At 43.3% G+C, this 18,260-nt stretch overlaps 1 protein-coding gene across 2 annotated transcripts in view; it reads left to right on the plus strand.

The window, feature by feature from the left end:
• The window catches only part of MED12 (mediator complex subunit 12), a 99,724-nt gene that overhangs the window by 18,487 nt on the left and 62,977 nt on the right, over window positions 1-18,260 (plus strand). For both annotated transcript variants that reach the window (XM_044305789.1, XM_044305788.1), the window contains exons 14-20: window positions 1,029-1,109; window positions 3,167-3,331; window positions 3,419-3,563; window positions 3,651-3,769; window positions 5,576-5,719; window positions 5,810-5,973; window positions 7,798-7,929. In XM_044305789.1, coding sequence (XP_044161724.1) covers window positions 1,029-1,109; window positions 3,167-3,331; window positions 3,419-3,563; window positions 3,651-3,769; window positions 5,576-5,719; window positions 5,810-5,973; window positions 7,798-7,929 — 950 coding nt within the window. The remainder of the gene's footprint in view (window positions 1-1,028; window positions 1,110-3,166; window positions 3,332-3,418; window positions 3,564-3,650; window positions 3,770-5,575; window positions 5,720-5,809; window positions 5,974-7,797; window positions 7,930-18,260) is intronic.

Here is an 18,260-nt window from a genome sequence, read left to right on the forward strand (position 1 = left end):
AACTCCAGACTTTACATTGAAAGTCAATGGGGACGGATCCGTTTGAAATGGCACCATATTGTGTCAACGTCAAACGATCCGTCCCCATTGACTTGCATTGTAATTCAGGACGGATCCGTTTGGCTCCGCACGGCCAGGCGGACACCAAAACGACTTTTTTTTCATGTCCGTGGATCCTCCAAAAATCAAGGAAGACCCACGGACGGAAAAACGGTCACGGATCACGGACCAACGGAACCCCGTTTTGCGGACCGTGAAAAAAAACGTCCGTGTGCATGAGGCCTTAATCAGAGGCACTTTAAATGATGGCAGGTGTATGCTGACTCCTATTTAACATGATTTTGAATGTGATTGCTTAATTCTGAACACAGCTACATCCCCAGTTATAAGAGGGTGTGCACACTTATGCAACCACATTTTTAGTTTTTTTTTCCCTCCACCTAAAATATTTCAGTTTGATTTTCAATTGAGTGGTACTGTTTATAGGTCACATTAAAGGTGGAAAAAGTTCTGAAATTATTTCTTTGTCTCTTTTTTTACATCACAGAAACCTGACATTTTAACGTGTGTGTGTGTGTGTGTGTGTGTGTATATATATATATATATATATATATATATATATATATATTATATATAATCACACACACACACACACACACACACACACAATATAAAAAGTCTACACACCCCTGTTAAAATGTCAGGTTTCTGTGATATAAAAAAAAGAGACAAAGATAAATAATTTCAGAACTTTAATATATGTATTTTATTTAGAGATAGCAGCAGAATTGGGATGAGCATAAAATGACATAATAATTACCTTAAATCACCTTAAAGAGGTTTTCTAATTTCAGCAAATTGCGTTTATTATGCAGAGAAAGTTAAAACTGCACTTTAATAATGTTTTGTGATTGAACTTTATACACTGTTCATTTCCAGGGGTTATGGAATTGTGTATTTAGGGACCCTTAATGATACTTTTTCTGTCTGGAAAACTGTCAGCAACTCCTTCAATGTCTATATTTTAGGACACAACACTTTCAGAAACCATGGATATTGACCACAGTTCAGGTGCTTTATTTGATGATATGGAGAAAGGTGATTTTCAGGTAAGTTTAATGTCCAGCCCCTCGCCTACCTTTTTTTGTTAAGCAGTACCCGTAATATACACAACTCCATATTTCTGTTGCACAGGCACAGCCTTTTCAGTGGCCACATGGTATTTGATAGAGCTACGTTATGTTTAAATGGGCTGGGAACATACACATTGGGTAACAATTGACCAACTTGGTGATTTCTGCAGGATCACCCGTGTGTATTGGGGAAGCCCAACTTTCCCCTTACATTTCTGCTATTTATGCCTTGCAGCAGTTTATCCACTCTCCATTTACAAAAAGCGAGTATATGTGGTGGAGCTGGGTGTGCATGTGAGAGATGGCTGTTTGGGTAGCTCATGGGTATGACCATCTTTTTTTTTTTTTTTTGAGAAACAACATATTAAAGAGGACCTTTCATGTAAATTTTCTAGTTTAATTAAATATCTTTCCATGCGGGGTACCCCCGCTGATGCTGACACCCTGGTTGTTTGTTTATTTATTTTAAATACCACTCGTATGCGCCGCTGTGCCCCCTGCAGTTTTTACGCTCACTATGTTAATCCTGAGCGTCAGTACAGGGAGGAGCAGACACCAGGGTTTCTCAATAGTCGTCTCCTTCTCCCTGGTTGTGCCGCGATCCAATCAGTCAGGGAGAAGGTGAGCAGTTTTTTTTTTTTTTTTTTCTTTTTTTTCCTCTCCTTGGCTGAGACTCCTTCCGCTGTGATTGGACTGTGGCACAGCCAGGAAGGAGATGCCCATTGAGAAACCCTGGTGTCCTCCCTGTACTGATGCTCAGGATTAACATACTGAGCGTAAAAACTGCAGGGGAGCACAGCAGTGCATACGAGTGGTATTTAAAAAAAAACAAACAAAAAAAAAACAACCAGGGTGTCGGCATCACGGGGGTACCCCTCATGGAAAGGTATTTAATTAAACTAGAAAATTTACATGAAAGGTCCTCTTTAAGGTTTCCAGGAATCGCTTAGTAAACTCTTGCAAGATGGAGGTCCTATATGGTCAGTTTGTGCACCTTAGAAGGATAGTTGGTGATTAAGAAACATTCAGCAAACGGTCTAAGGAGTTGAAGAGACGCTTCCTCCAGAGAGACTACCCAGAAACAACATTAAATACTACTTAGAAGAAAGCAGTCAGCAGAGGGTGACATGAACTAGTTCCCAAGAAAAGAAATAATTATTCTAGGGATAAGGATAATAGAGCAGTATTCACATTTAAATATACCCCGATGGCTCCTGTGATCGGCATATGTTAGCACAAGATGAAATTTTGAAGGGTAAGACAGAAAAAGGTCCCATTATTAGTTTTAGGAATTTTTAGTTCGTAGTTCTTTTCAGGAGGAGACTAAGAAACGGTTAGAGAAGTGCATCCATCAAATCTCAGTTGTGGTCATTGTTCAGCTTGCCAAGTTCATTTGTAAAACCAAACATTTGAATATTGGTAAAGTACAGCCTGTTGTGAGACAGTTCATCTCTTGTAAAACACTGTCTGTGGTATATGTAATTTTTTGCCCATATGGCAGATTTAATATAGGGAAAACCATAAGATATTTGTATATAAGATTCAGGGAGCATAGGAAGCCTATTGAGACAGGCTTGGGATCACCTAGGCTAATTGAACATGTACAAGTGATGCATTATGGCAACAGTGATGTATTGTCATGTGCTGGGATAGAGCTAGATTCAGACTCCTGTGCGTGCTGGCGACAGGAATCGTGTCCTCCTACAAAAGAAAGCTTCCTGGATCATTAGGACACTATAAGAATGAACTAGCAGTGTTTGTACAATCAGTGATTGTGATGTTTTTAAGTTGTCTTTACTAGTTTCTATGGTGGTGACGCTGGTTTAGAGCGTAAATATGCACGTGTACCGATGTCGCCACTTGACCCCTGGGTAAGCACAGTACTCTTGAAATAGCTATTGCCTGTAAGCTGTGCTGTACCCGCATCCACAATGATTTTATGGACGATGTTGGCAATAAAGCTGCTTAGAAATTGGTGAGTTCTGCTTATTTTTGCTCTGCTTTAAAAAAACAACTCTTGCTTGATGTCTTAGATGTTCTCACCTGCCGTGCGTTGCGAAGGACGTAGCCCGGGCCCTGATGAGGGAGAAAGTGAAGGTCGTCGCCCAGTGAAGACTTCGAGTGGCGATGGCCTACTGGCTTCTCTTTATGATCAACCACGTCACATTCAGTATGCAACTCATTTCCCTATCCCACAGGTCAGTCTTGACGCACATTTTTTTTTTTTTTTTTCCTTCTCCTGCTGAGGTCACCTGTATTTCATCCTTGAGCATTCTGTCCTTTAGGAAGAATCTTGTAGCCATGAGTGCAACCAGCGGCTAGTTGTTCTGTTCGGGGTGGGCAGGCAAAGAGATGATGCTCGCCATGTAATCAAGAAGATCACTAGAGACATTCTTAAGGTGCTAAACAGGAAAAGCACGGCAGAGACGGGTTAGTGCTACTAGTTGTATATTCACGGTTCAGTCATTTGTGAAATACTGTACACAGTGATTAATGACTTTAAATATTCTCTCTTAGGTTCGAATGAAGGACAGCGTAGGCGCAGGGTAAAACCTGAAGCTTTTCCCACAGCAGAAGAAATTTTCCACAGGTTTCAGCAGCTCTCGCATTTTGACCAGCATCAAGTTACAGCTCAGGTAACTCACTCAAGATAAAGATTGGTGGCCGTTAGGGAGTTCCTGGGGGAAGGGGGGGGGGGGGGGTTGGGAGAGTTAAGATTGTTTAGCGTTTTTAACATTTAAAGGGAGTCTTTCACCTAATCTGAGCGTTTTAGACCGCTCAGATCAGGTTATAGACTCTTTAACCCTCATTACGATCATACCTTTTGTCTTATGTGTCCCTCGCCCAGATAATGAAAATAACACTTTTTAAACTTATGCAAATTACCTTCTGAAGGTGCCCAGGGGCGGCGTTACTGGGCGATGTGCCCAGAAAAACACACCTCCAGCCGGCGGACGTCACGAGCGGCACCAGAGGACGGCGGGCTGGGAACTGGCCCGCACCTGCGCACTGCTCTGCCCATTATGGGCAGAGGAACATCCTTTCATATTGCGCATGCGCCGGCCGGCTGTCTTTAGTTGGCTCCCTCCCAAAACTTCAGACTACAATCCCTAGCTTTCCTGCTGCGAGTGCTGATGTTTACCGATTGGCTGCCTGATATACAGCCACGCCCCTCTACTCAGTAATCACCAGCACACTGACACGCCCTTTGTTTCACAACACATTTAGGGCTCATGCACACAACCGTATGTATTTTGCTGTCTGCAAAAAACAGATCTGCAAAAAATACGGATGACGTCCATGTGCATTCCGTATTTTGCGGAACAGAACAGCTGGACCTTCTTAGAACAGTACTATCCTTGTCCATAATGCGGACAATAATAGGACATGTTCTATTTTTTTTAGCGGAACGGACATACGGGAACTGAATGAATGCACACGGAGTAACTTTTTTTTTTTTTTTTGCGGAACCATTGAAGTGAATGGTTCCGTATACGGTCCGCAAAAAAAAAAATGGAACAGACACGGAAAGAAAATACATTCGTGTGCATGAGCCCTTAGCTAGAGAATTGATAGCAACACACTGAGCATGCTCGACCTAACAAAGGCTCAGAACTACAGGTCGATGCCATGGTAATTTATGGGGAAACACAGTGGGTATAACTACTGAACAGTAAATATGTGAAATTGACATTATATTAGGTAATTACTGATGATGACTCTAAAACACAATTTATATTTCTGGTAACCGGAATACCCCTTTTAAAACCTGGTGAACTTGCGCTGGCTCCAGAGGTATACAGAGAGTTGAAGAGTAACAGAGCGCAATGGTGGATAACGGCACATGTGCGAGATTCTGTGCTGACGTTCCCACCTCTGTCAATCAAGCCAAAGAGGCCAGTTTAGGGGCGTGGAGTGCATGATTTGTGCGGCTAGCTCTCCAGCCCCTTGACCTGAGTGACCTTAACATGTACGTTATATAGTTTTGTTTACATAAATGACACAACAATAGTCCATAAGAAGGGGACAATCAGGTTCTGGTGGGAGGGGGGGGGGGGTGCAAAGAGCATATGACAGGTTTTTACATAGGCCATGTGGCCTATGTAATATAAAGCTGTCCGCTATCTGTCAGATATAGCCAATTCATAGCTTGCATAGCGTTACTTGCCTTTTGCTACAATCTATGGTCCATATCCTAATGTTCTCTGGGCCAGTCGTTTTTCTGAAGGCTAGTCAAGATGTAAGGACAATGTTCAAGAAATAGCCTGAAAATCTGGAGCAGAATCTGCATGTAACACGAAGGTTTATTGGGGACTTCAGATTTCACTCTTTGCATTACAATGTGGATTTCTTTTCCCACACCTCAATAGGGGTTTCTAAAACCAGCAACTATAGCCTAATAAATACTTCAAGTGAAGCTTTAACTCTTCTCTGGCTTACAGGTCTCTCGGAATGTTCTGGAACAGATTACAAGCTTTGCATTGGGCTTATCTTATCACCTTCCTCTGGTGCAACATGTTCAGTTTATCTTTGACCTGATGGAATATTCCCTTAATATCAGTGGCCTCATTGACTTTGCCATTCAGGTTTGCATTATTTTTTTCTCTTTTTATTTACTTATTTTTCTTGTTCAAATCTGTTTAATTCGGTTTCTGTCTTTCCTGTCACCCCTGCAGTTGCTAAATGAGCTGAGTGTTGTTGAAGCAGAACTCCTGCTTAAGTCCTCCGACCTTGTTGGTAGTTACACAATGGGACTGTGTTTGTGCATTGTAGCTGTCCTGAGACATTATAACACCTGCCTGATTCTCAACCAGGAGCAGACCGCACAGGTGTTCGAAGGGTGAGAGCAAAATGAGTGGATCAGAATTGTTAAATAACTCAATTATATGGGGAAATGGTTGCCAGATGCCCAAAAGGCTTGGATTTATGGCTTTTACTGATTATGCATAAATTACAGCAAAAAAGCCACAACATTGGCACCTGTAATTATAAACGTCTGCATCATTCTTAAACCCCCTGCTTTAAAGATGGTGCTGACTCTGGAGCTGAGTGAGTGCCATAGCCACAGAGGTCCTGCTGTTTCATAAAGCAGACACCCAGGGTTAATGTCTACGATCGGCATGTTCCCGCACCAGTAATGGCTTGCCCTGGCTGGGATTGGGGAAGCTGTTACTTTGTAGTGATTATCCAGAGCCTGCATGAGGCTCTGGTGCCTGTCTCTGGTATATTCCAATACGGACCTGCAGGTGGCAGCACTGTTAAAAAAAAAAAAATCATAAAAAAAATACAAATGGCAATCTAATTATTGGTTTTTATAGTCCAAGTGACTTAAACATATAGAAAAAAAGTAAAGGTTTTAAAAAAAAATAAAATAAAAAAATGTAAAGGTTTAAATCTTTTCCATCCCCAGAAGTCAAATAAGCAATGCAACCCCTTTGCTACTGGCGCCGTACATGTGCAAACATGGCGCCTGTCCTATTAAAATAAAAAAATATTATATAAATATATATACTTTTTTTTTTTGCATCACCATATTCTGACCCCCATAACTTTTTATTTTATTTTTTTATTTTAAAGTTTGAATCGACTTTGGATGAAACGTGAGAAGCCAATGCATGCTAATACTGTACGGAGCGCTCACTCCATACAGTATTCAAGTTAAGTTTTATGTGAATCGACTTTGGACGTTTCAGCCGAAGTCAATTCGCTCATTCCTAGTTATATCTACTGAGCTGTGTGGGGGCACTCTGTAGTTTTTATTGATACAATTTCGGAGTGTGTGTGACTTTTAGATCCCATTTTATAAAAAAAAAAAAAAATGTGGGTAAGAAAAGCAATGAAAAACATTTCATATTGGCCATTTTGACCTTTTTCCTTTACTATATTCACTGTATTGGAAAAATATAGTTTTCAAAGTTTATATTTACACTACTTGGACATAAAGAACCTATGTATATGTAGTATAGTTGTAATCGTACTGACCCAGAGAATAAAGGGCATGGGTCTGTTTTGCTGCAGACAGAAAGCTGTGGGAACAAAACCTATAAAATGGTGGAGGAATTGCGTTTTTTTAGTTTTTTTTTCGAATTCTACACCATTTTAATTTTTTCTTTTTTTTTTTTTCCATTAGAAAGTACACATGTCCCGAAAAAAATAAGCCCTCATACAGCCCTCATTCATGTGAACGGAAAAATATAAAAGTTATGGTTCATAGGGAAGAAAAATGAAAAATGAAAATGCAAAAATGAAAAAACCTCGGGTATCCAAAGGGTTAAAAAGAAATGGCATAAGCATTGCCACATGCAAAAAATGCCTGTACCATTAAAATATAAAAATATTTATCCCATGCGTTCAACATCATAATGGAAAAAAAACTCATGGCAGTATGGCTTTTTTGTCACTTCAACTCTCCAAACAAATGAATAAAAAATGATCAAAAAGTCATGCATACCCCAAAATGATATCACTGAAAAGTACAGAGTGCCCCACAAAAATGATTCATCACTCAGCTCCATAGACCTAAATATGACAAAATATGGGGGTCAGAATATGATTGTTGGGTTTTGAGCGGCAGGGCACCTTGTGATCAGCTGATAAGGGGAGCAATGCATGCGACCCCCATTAGTAAGGTACCGCAGTAACATGACTGTTTCTTTCTTTCCAGTCTGTGTGGAGTGGTGAAACATGGCATGAACCGGTCAGATGGTTCGTCTGCTGAACGTTGTATTCTAGCTTATTTGTATGACTTGTACATGTCTTGCAGTCACCTCAAAAGCAAGTACGGAGAACTGTTCAGGTAAGTGGTACAGATTGCATGTATTTAGCATTTTAACCTGCATAGCATTATATGGATTTATGATGCTATGCAACCCTTAGTGGTCTGGAATGTATTGGCTTACACTGACATAATGCTGTCAGTGTTATATAACACATTCCAGACCTCTAAGGGTTACATAGCATCATAAATCCGTATAATGCTATGCAACCCCATCAGTGCTGGGAGGGTAGGACAGGCACCACGGTGACGGTATACTCACAATGTGAGAGTCTGATGCGTGAGACTTCCTCGTCTGAAAAGGGCCTTAAGGACAAGAAAACTTATCAAGTAACATTTGATAAATGTGACCTAAAATACTCCAAAACTGACTTCAAATATTCCCCTTATTTTTTATTTGAAAGTGCCATCAGTTCCATGGCGCTGTACATCCAGGGTTACACAAATATAAAAATACTATATACAGACTATTAACAGACTGGTACAGAGGGGTAGAGGACACTGCCCGCAAGAGCTTACAATCTACAAGGGACGGGGAGAACACAGTAGGTGAGGGTATAGGCTGCTCGTGTGGTGGCAGCATGCTGTTGTAAGTGGTAGGCTTTCTTGAAAAGGTGGGTTTTCAGGTTACTCTTACACCTTACCTCGTTTTGGCTCGTAGTAGTAACTGATGGAAATAACTGATCAAATAACTGAAGTGTGAACGCGGCCTTACTTGTGCACCAGACAGCTGCGTGACCACCCTCCACACGGGAAGTAATTGCAGCTTCCTGCTCTACTTGTATTCCCCAGGCATGCTCATCTCTCCCTGTCTGTGGTGCTGGACAGTAGACGGACAATGCCGTTCTGAGGTGCTCCAGACAGACACATTACTCTCCTCACTAGATTCTGTATCAGACAAGCCTGCCCAATTACGGTTTTACTTAGCAATCACTTTGCTCCCTTCATTTCGTGGAATAACTGTGCTATCAGTAGATGCTGTATCTGACAGAATTACGTAGTCCTGCGTGGCTGACGTTTTCGCAGAAGCTTGCTTTTCCGTTTGTCAGAATTATTATATTGTGGCTATATGCTGTATCTGTTAGACCTACACAGTAACCCCCGTTATGGAGGAGCTATAGTCCTATAGCTTACTGGTTGTGCATCCGTTAAAAACGTGCACTGCCACTTTGCATATTACCTAGATGTAATTGATTGCCAGTCACTGTACAGTAAGGTCCATAAATATTGGGACATCAACGCAATTCTAACATTTTCGGCTCTATACACCACCACAATGGATTTGAAATGAAACGAACAAGATGTGCTTTAACTGCAGACTGTCAGCTTTAATTTGAGGGTATTTACATCCAAATCAGGTGAATCCGATTGAGCATGCATTTCACTTGCTGAAGACAAAACTGAAGGGAAAATGCCCCAAGAACGAGCAGGAACTGAAGACAGTTGTAGTAGAGGCCTGGCAGAGCATCACCAGGGATGAAACCCAGCGTCTGGTGAGGTCTATGCGTTCCGGACTTCAGGCTGTAATTGACTGCAAAGAATTTGCAACCAAGTATTAAAAAGTGAAAGTTTGATTTATGATTATGTCCCATTACTTTTGGTCCCTTAACAAGTACAAGGCACATATGCAAACTGTTGTAATTCCTGCACCGTTCACCTGATTTGGATGTACCCTCAAATTAAAGCTGACAGTCTGCAGATAAAGCACATCTTGTTCGTTTCATTTCAAATCCATTGTGGTGGTGTATACAGCCAAAAATGTTAGAATTGTGTCGATGTCCCAATATTTATGGACCTGACTGTATATGCTGCATTTGTCATTACTGCACATATGGACGTTTTTATATGTGTGGGGTAATAGGACTGCCACTAGCCAGTGTCTCTATCACTGCTTATCTAACCTGTGAATTACATAGTTTTGTTGTGTGGACAACCTTTTTACTAGGGCTGCAGCTAACGATTATTTGAATAATCGATTAGTTGCCGATTAATTTCTACGATTAATCGATTAATCGGGAAAAACAACAAAATTACAAAACAGAGAGGTTTATATGATCTTACTTGAAAAATTATGTTCAAAGGCCATATTAAAACAAATTGTGGACGACACTATAATGGGGGATCTGTGGACGACACTATAATGGGGGATCTGTGGACGACACTATAATGGGGGATCTGTGGACGACACTATAATGGGGGATCTGTGGACGACACTATAATGGGGGATCTGTGGACGACACTATAATGGGGGATCTGTGGACGACACTATAATGGGGGATCTGTGGACGACACTATAATGGGGGATCTGTGGACGACACTATAATGGGGGATCTGTGGACGACACTATAATGGGGGATCTGTGGACGACACTATTATGGGGGATCTGTGGACGACACTATTATGGGGGATCTGTGGACGACACTATTATGGGGGATCTGTGGACGACACTATTATGGGGGTCTGTGGACGGCGCAGTTATGGAGAGGGGGATCTGTGGACGGCGTAGTTATGGAGAGGGGGATCTGTGGACGGCGTAGTTATGGAGAGGGGGATCTGTGGACGGCGTAGTTATGGAGAGGGGGATCTGTGGACGACACTATTATGGGGGATCTGTGGACGACACTATTATGGGGGATCTGTGGACGACACTATTATGGGGGATCTGTGGACGACACTATTATGGGGGATCTGTGGACGACACTATTATGGGGGTCTGTGGACGGCGCAGTTATGGAGAGGGGGATCTGTGGACGGCGTAGTTATGGAGAGGGGATCTGTGGACGGCGTAGTTATGGAGAGGGGGATCTGTGGACGGCGTAGTTATGGAGAGGGGGATCTGTGGACGGCGTAGTTATGGAGGGGGGATCTGTGGACGGCGTAGTTATGGAGAGGGGGATCTGTGGACGGCGTAGTTATGGAGAGGGGGATCTGTGGAGCGTAGTTATGGAGAGGGGGATCTGTGGACGGCGTAGTTATGGAGAGGGGGATCTGTGGACGGCGTAGTTATGGAGAGGGGGATCTGTGGACGGCGTAGTTATGGAGAGGGGGATCTGTGGACGGCGTAGTTATGGAGAGGGGGATCTGTGGACGGCGTAGTTATGGAGAGGGGGATCTGTGGACGGCGTAGTTATGGAGAGGGGGATCTGTGGATGGCGTAGTTATGGAGAGGGGGATCTGTGGTGGCGCAGTTATGGAGAGGGGGATCTGTGGGTGGCGCAGTTTTGGAGAGGGGGATCTGTGGGTGGCGCAGTTTTGGAGAGGGGATCTGTGGGTGGCGCAGTTTTGGAGAGGGGGATCTGTTGGTGGAGCTGTTTTGGAGAGGGGGATCTGTTGGTGGCGCTGTTATGGAGAGGGGGATCTGTTGGTGGCGCTGTTATGGAGAGGGGGATCTGTGGATGGCGCTGTTATGGAGAGGGGGATCTGTGGGTGGCGCAGTTATGGAGAGGGGGATATGTGCACTGTTAAGATCCCTTTCCTCATAACAGTGCACAGATCCCCCTTCCCATAGCAGTGCGTGCCATACACAGACCCCCCCCTCCTCCCCATAGCGGTGCTATACACAGACCCCCCTCCCCATAGCAGTGCTATACACAGACCCCCCTTCCCATAGCGGTGCCATAGACAGATCCCCCCCCCCCCCCCCTCCCCATAACAGCCCCGGCCCCGATACTTGCATCTTTATTTTACCTTTTTACAATGACGCTCCCGCTCCTGTAACAGCCAGGCAGAGCGGACGGCGGCGTAACGTCACTCAATCACGTGACGCACCTGCTCCGCCCACTTCATGAATGAAGGAGGCGGAGCAGGCGTGTCACGTGAGTGAGTGACGTTACGCCGCCGTCCGCTCTGCCTGGCTGTTACAGGAGCGGGAGCGTCATTGTAAAAAGGTAAAATAAAGATGCAGTGACCGCCCGCCCGAATAGCAACGAATCGGCGATTATTCGATAACTGGATTCGTCGACAACGAATCCAGTTATCGAATATAATCGATTACATCGATTAATCGTTGCAGCCCTACTTTTTACTCACCAGCCTACCGTATTTAACTCATTACATAGCTTGTCTCTTTGTACCATGCTAGTGGTTTTCCTTGTCTAAAGTGGGAAGCTAAGCAGACCCCAGCCAAGTTTCTGACCTGGATGTCAGTTGCATGTGATTACTAGGTAACATGCTTGATCGTTACTGCTTACCTCTGTTTCACTCATCAGCCTGGGCACAATATATGTATGTAGCCACGTAGGTCTCTCTTTCTAGGACGTCTTGGACAGTCTTTCTACCCAATTTCCGTCTAGAAGGCTGCTCCTTAAACTAGTCGTGTCACATTGAACTAAATGTGTTTTTTCCATATGCCTCCCCAACGGCACCAGCAGGAGGATATCCTGTCCCCGGGACGGATGGGAAGGGGGGAAGCATTCTTATCTCCTTACCTGCGCTTTGGTGTAAGTCCTGTATGGTTCCAGGCTGCCCGGGCTCTGCCATGGCTGAGTGGGCGCAGTAGGATCAGGCCCACATCGGTGGAAGGCTAGGGCCAAGCCTTCCTCTTTGCATCAGATAGGAGAGGAAGCGGCACTTGGTCCTGTCGGGCCACATCACGTGATCACAAGTGGGCGGGTTCGGCATCATGACACAGTCATGTGATGCAATCACTTGACGCATGGAACCCAGAAATAGCTTGGTGGGACAGCTTAAAGATAGAGGCTGACACAGAGCCTTGTGTGTTTGGCGTGGCTGTCGCAGGATGTCTCTCCTTCCTGAGGCAGACGTGGGGAAAAAGATCTCTGACCCTCCTAGGGCCCTCAGCCCGGTAAGACAAATCTGTTTTTCATCTGGGTAATAGTCGCAATGCCTCCGAAGTTTTTTTATTACTAATTTTCCCTTTGCCTTTCTTTGGTGGTGGTTCTTGCTAAGAGTTAAAAAAAAAAAAAAAAAAAAAAAATTCTATTTCCCCCCCCCATATCAAAATTCCCTCTATGTTTTAGGGCAAGACCTCTGGAAAGTCTACAGAACCATAACTAAAAAGCAAAAAAATGTGCTTTATGCAAGAAGCTGCTGTCTTCCTCATATGAAAAGCAGATGCACGGAGAAGGTAGTTTCAGAAGAAAGCCCCTCTATTATGGAAAATCTCAAAACACTCATTAAAGAAGAAGTTAGCTCTGCCATAGATTCCAAATTATAAAATCTACCCCAGAGACTCTCCACCTCTAAATCGGATCCTCAACAGTCTATGGAGGAGGACTTGTAGCTGGATTAAGGTGAATTTTCTGATTCAGATTCTGCCTCTGAAGATGATTCTGGAAGGCCGCTGTGTTCTGTGGATGAAACTGAAGCCTTATTAAAAACCATACTTGCTACCATTAATGTTGAAGACGTTAAAGAATCGCATTCGATCCAAGATCAGTTATTTAAAGGGCTTGGAGGGAAAAAAAAGTGTAGGGTGTTTCCAGTACATGACACAATTAAGAAGTTAATAAATACTGAATGGAAAGATCCTGAAAAAAGATCAGGGATTTCAAAATTGTTCAAAAGGAAATATCCGTTTGAGGAACAGAATTCTGCTCTCTGGGACAAGACTCCTGAGGTTGATGCTCCAGTAGCAAGAATCTCAAAGAAATCCTCTTTAAGGCTGAGTTCACACGGGCGAGATTTCCGCGCGGGTGCAATGCAGTAGGTGAACGCATTGCACCCGCACTGAATCCTGACCCATTCATTTCAATGGGGCTGTGCACATGAGCATTTTTTTTCATGCATCACTTCTGCAATGCTTTAAAATCGCAGCATGTTCTATATTCTGCGTTTTTCACGCAGCCCTGGCTCCATAGAAGTGAATGGGGCTGCGTTAATAACGCATTGCATCTGCAAGCAAGTGCGGATGCAATGCGTTTTTCACTGATGGTTGCTAGGAGATGTTGTTTGTAAACCTTCAGTTTTTTATCACGCGCGTGAAAAAAGCATCAAAACGCATTGCACCCGCGCGGAAAAAACTGAACAACTAAACGCAATTGCAGCCAAAACTGACTGAACTTGCTTGCAAAATGGTGCGAGTTTAACTGAACGCATCCGGACCAAATCTGTCACGCTCGTGTGAACTCAGCCTTACCCTTTGAGGATGTAGGACTTTTGAGGGAGCCTATGGATAAAAAAAACATGAGTCCGTCTTGAAAAAGTCCTGGGAGGCAAACACGGGTATTCTTAGACCAGGTATTGCCGCAACCTGTACATCTTGGACTTTGTCCCTTTTGGTTAGCTCAACTGGAAGAGCACCTAACTTCAGATACTCCAACGGAAAATATTCTGGCTTCTTTACCGGTCCTAAAACAGGCTTTAAATTTTATGTCTGACGCCTCTGCTGATGTGGTTAAACTGGGGGCTAGATCTGCTGCTTTATCTAACTCGGCCAAAAGAACAATGTGGCTAAGATCTTTGTCTGGGGATGCAACATCCAAATCCAGAGTCTGCAGCATCCCATGTGAGGGGGACAGGCTTTTTGGGACTGTTCTTGGTGATATTTTGGAGAAAGCCAACATTTTTTTTCAGTGTTGATCCTTTTGTACGCAAAGGAGGGGCAGGCAAGACCAGGGGGAAAAAAGAAACTACTCCCCCCACTGGCAGACATCCAGAGGCAGAGGGAAAAGGCTTACTGTTCAACCAGGATAAATCTGCCAGACAGTCTAATAAATGATGCCAGCAGTGCAGTGGGAGGAATACTGAAGAATTTAGCTTCTGCCTGGGAAGAGATAGAATCCAAGGGTAGGTAGATATCTTTAGTCAGGTTAGAGGATAGAATTTGACTCGTACCCTCCAGAAAGGTTTATGGTAAACAAAACCTTTAATCCAGAAAGACAACTTCTCTTGGAATTATTCAAATTATTATTCTTTTACCCAAAAATTTGTTGATTCCAGTACCGTCAGATGAAGAGAAGGAAGGATTCTACGCTCCACTTTTTCTTGTAAAAAAGCAAACAAACTGTAAGCTACAAAAAAATCAAGATGGAAAATATAAAATCCACAATAAATCTCTTAACAAAAGACTTCTTCATTGTAACATTAGATCTGGCGGACACCTACTATTATCCATGTAAATTGCCAGAGATTTTTAAGGTTAGCAGTCTATATCCAAGGTCGTCTCCGACACTTACAGTTTCAAGCTCTCCCCTTCAGTCTTTCTTCAGCCCCGAGGATATTTACAAAAATTATTGCAGAAATTTTCCAGCAACAGGGGATCTTATTCATTCCGTATCTCAACGACTTTCTTTTTGTGGCAAAACCAGAACAGATTCTTCTGGATCAGCTCATAATAGTGAAAGAAAGAAGAATGATGGTTTCTGCAATCGAAATCTGTCTGAGACATTATGACATTGTTGGGCCTTTTAACTGCAACCATTCCAGCCGTAAAATGGGCTCAGGCCCATGTCGGAGTACCCCAATCCTTTCTCCTTTCTTCTTGGGACAGAAGTCAGTCATCCCTGGACAAAAAAAGTATCACTCCCTCTGAGTGTAAAACGCTCCCTTTACTGGTGGCTGGTCCAATAGAATCTAAACCAGGGGATTCCTTGGCGACAACAAAACCTGGCAGACATCACAACGGATGCGAGTGGCTCGGGATGGGAAGCACACTGCAATTAGGAGATGTTACAAGGCTCTTGCAGATCCTCTTCAACGTAAAAGAACTGATGGCGGTCCTGAATGCTCTGAGGGGATTTCTTCCAAAAATCCGAAATCAAAATGTAAAGATCCTGTTAGACAATACCAGGTCTGTGGCATACATCAACAAGCAGGCCTTCTGTATGTCTTCCCTCCTCTTCCGCTCATTCCCAGATGTCTAGCAAAGATTGCAGAAGAGAACTGTTAAGTAATCCTGGTAGCTCTTCGTTGGCCAAGAAGATCCTGGTTTCCTGTCCTGCTTCAACTGTCAAAAGGGGATTGTTGACATATGCCTCAGGTTCCAGTTCTTCTGCAGGGTACGGTAGAACATCTGAACACACTGCACCTTAACCTCTCGGCCTGGATGTTGAACACGACATCTTAAAGGAAAGGGGCCTATCTGATTCGGTAACTGCTACCCTGCTTAACAGCAGAAAACTGTTGAAACCACCCTAAATTAGGGCATTTAAGATACACTCTGGTGTTCCAAATCAATGTACCCCCCCCCCCTCCCCCCCAGGGGTTAATATCCACGCGTGGCTGAGAGACTAGACACTGACACAGAAGTTGGTCAAAGCAATCTCTAACTTTTTATTACATGGGGTAAGCGTATATACATCTTCAGAAGAGGGCAGTCCTCACTGAGGCTTAAAACATTGTTTCATTGTCAAAAAGGAAGAAGAGATAGCACCCTGGCTTCTGCGCACTGGGTCCTACTTTGGAATGTGAACTAATGTAAACATCTGGTTACCATCGCCATTTTGTAATGGAGTTTATTCTAACAAGAATACTGCCTACGTCATAAGTGACACTTCAAAGAGGTGCTTCTCTATAGGCAGTGATTAATATATACATATCATCAAGCCATATGATTGGCTTACGTATTCCACCACACTCTATGGGACACCTGTAGAAAGATGAGAAATCAGACACTTCCCACAGCACAGCTCTTTGCCCCCCCCCCCCTCTCCTCTCCAGTCTTGAAACAAAGAGAGGGGTGGGAGGAAGGCACTTGGAAAAGAAAAAGTTAACTCATTACAGTCCTAGATATACAAAAAATATAGAATAAAATTCACACATCTTTAACAAAACCAATTACCTCTGAAATCTATAGTAGAACTTGGAAGGCTTTTCTGGATTTTTCTGCAGTTTCCTGGGACCCGTCCATGGTTCCAGATGTTAAAATAATCTTGGGTTTTCTTCAGAAGGGCCTAGACATGGATCTTGGGGCAGCTATCTGTACCTTCAATGTACTTGCTCTATCTGCCTTCCTAGACATCAAAGTGGCAGAAATAGAGCTAGTTAAGAGGTTTATAAAGGGAGCCTATAGAATCAGACCTGCCTTCCGCTCTTTGATTCCACCTTGGGATCTAAACCAAGTCTTATCTGGCTTATTAAATCCTCCCTTTGAGCCTATTAGTGATATCTCCCTAAAGTTACTCTTGTTAAAAACTGCCTTGTTGGTGGCTATTACTGCAGCCAGAAGGGTAGGAGAAATTCAGACCTTTTCTTGCAAGCCCCCTTACTTGTCCATCCTGGATGACCGAATTGTCCAGAAGCATTCTCCTCTTTACCAAAAGGTAGAGAGAGGTATCCCTACCTTCATTTTGTCCTCAGGGAGATTCTTCTAGACAGTCTAATTTCCATAATCTAGATGTCAGGAGGTGCGTTCTACAATATGTACAATCCACAGAGCAGTTAAGAAAGTCAGACCATTTATTTGTCCAGTTTCATGGTCCAAATAAAGGACAGGCAGCAAGTAAAGCAACCATTGCACGTTGGATAAAAATGACCATTTCTCTGGTTTTATTCCCAGAAAGGGGTCAATATTCCAGAAGGGTGAAAAGCCCATTCTACAAGAGCAGTGTCAACTTCCTGGGCAGAAGGTGCCTCAGCATCCCTTCATCAAATCTGCAAGGCTGCTACCTGGGCAAATTAATCTCCTTTTTTTTCAGACACTATAAGCTAGATATTGCGTATAACAAAGACTTATCCTTTGGACGTAAAGTGATTTCTGTGGTGGTCCCACCCTAGAGGATATTTGCTCTGTTAATCCTCCTGCTGGTGCCGTTGGGGAGGCGTATGGTAAAGATGAAAATTACACTTACCAGGAAATGAATTTTCCATATAGCCCCCACAATGGCACCACTATTTCCCTTCCTTGCTTAACAAATTTTATTTTGATATGTTATGTTGAACGGATGTCCTCTTTCATTATCCTTTTTTAACAGAAAGCCCTAGGGCTCATTCACATGAGTCTTGTTCGGCCGTGTTCATATTGTGGCCCGCAAACATCTTGAATGGATCTGTAATCCGGAAGGTCTGTGCGGATCCATTCCGGCAGCCGCACGGATGGTGCAAGTAAAGCACAGAACGGCCAAACAATGGCCATGTTCAAGAGCCCTTATCTAGCAGTTCAGCAGTTGTCCCACCATGGGCTGCCTAGATATTTTTATCTGTTCACAATTCACCATGCCTCTGACTGCTGGAATCACCCTGACAGGTATATCTCCTTATGTGCCTGGGTCCCAGGTTTCTCGGAGACTCCAGCAATAAGCCTTTATTTATATTTTTTTTGTTGTTGTTTTTGTTTTTGACCACTAGAATATCTTGCAAAGTCCAGTTCCAGACCTTGGATCACAGTGTTATAGGATTATAGGCTTAGCATGACTGTTTTTTTTTAATTTATTTTTTGTATACTTCTATTCACC

Source organism: Bufo gargarizans, chromosome 9 (assembly GCF_014858855.1).
Source record: "Bufo gargarizans isolate SCDJY-AF-19 chromosome 9, ASM1485885v1, whole genome shotgun sequence".
Taxonomy (NCBI): domain Eukaryota; kingdom Metazoa; phylum Chordata; class Amphibia; order Anura; family Bufonidae; genus Bufo; species Bufo gargarizans.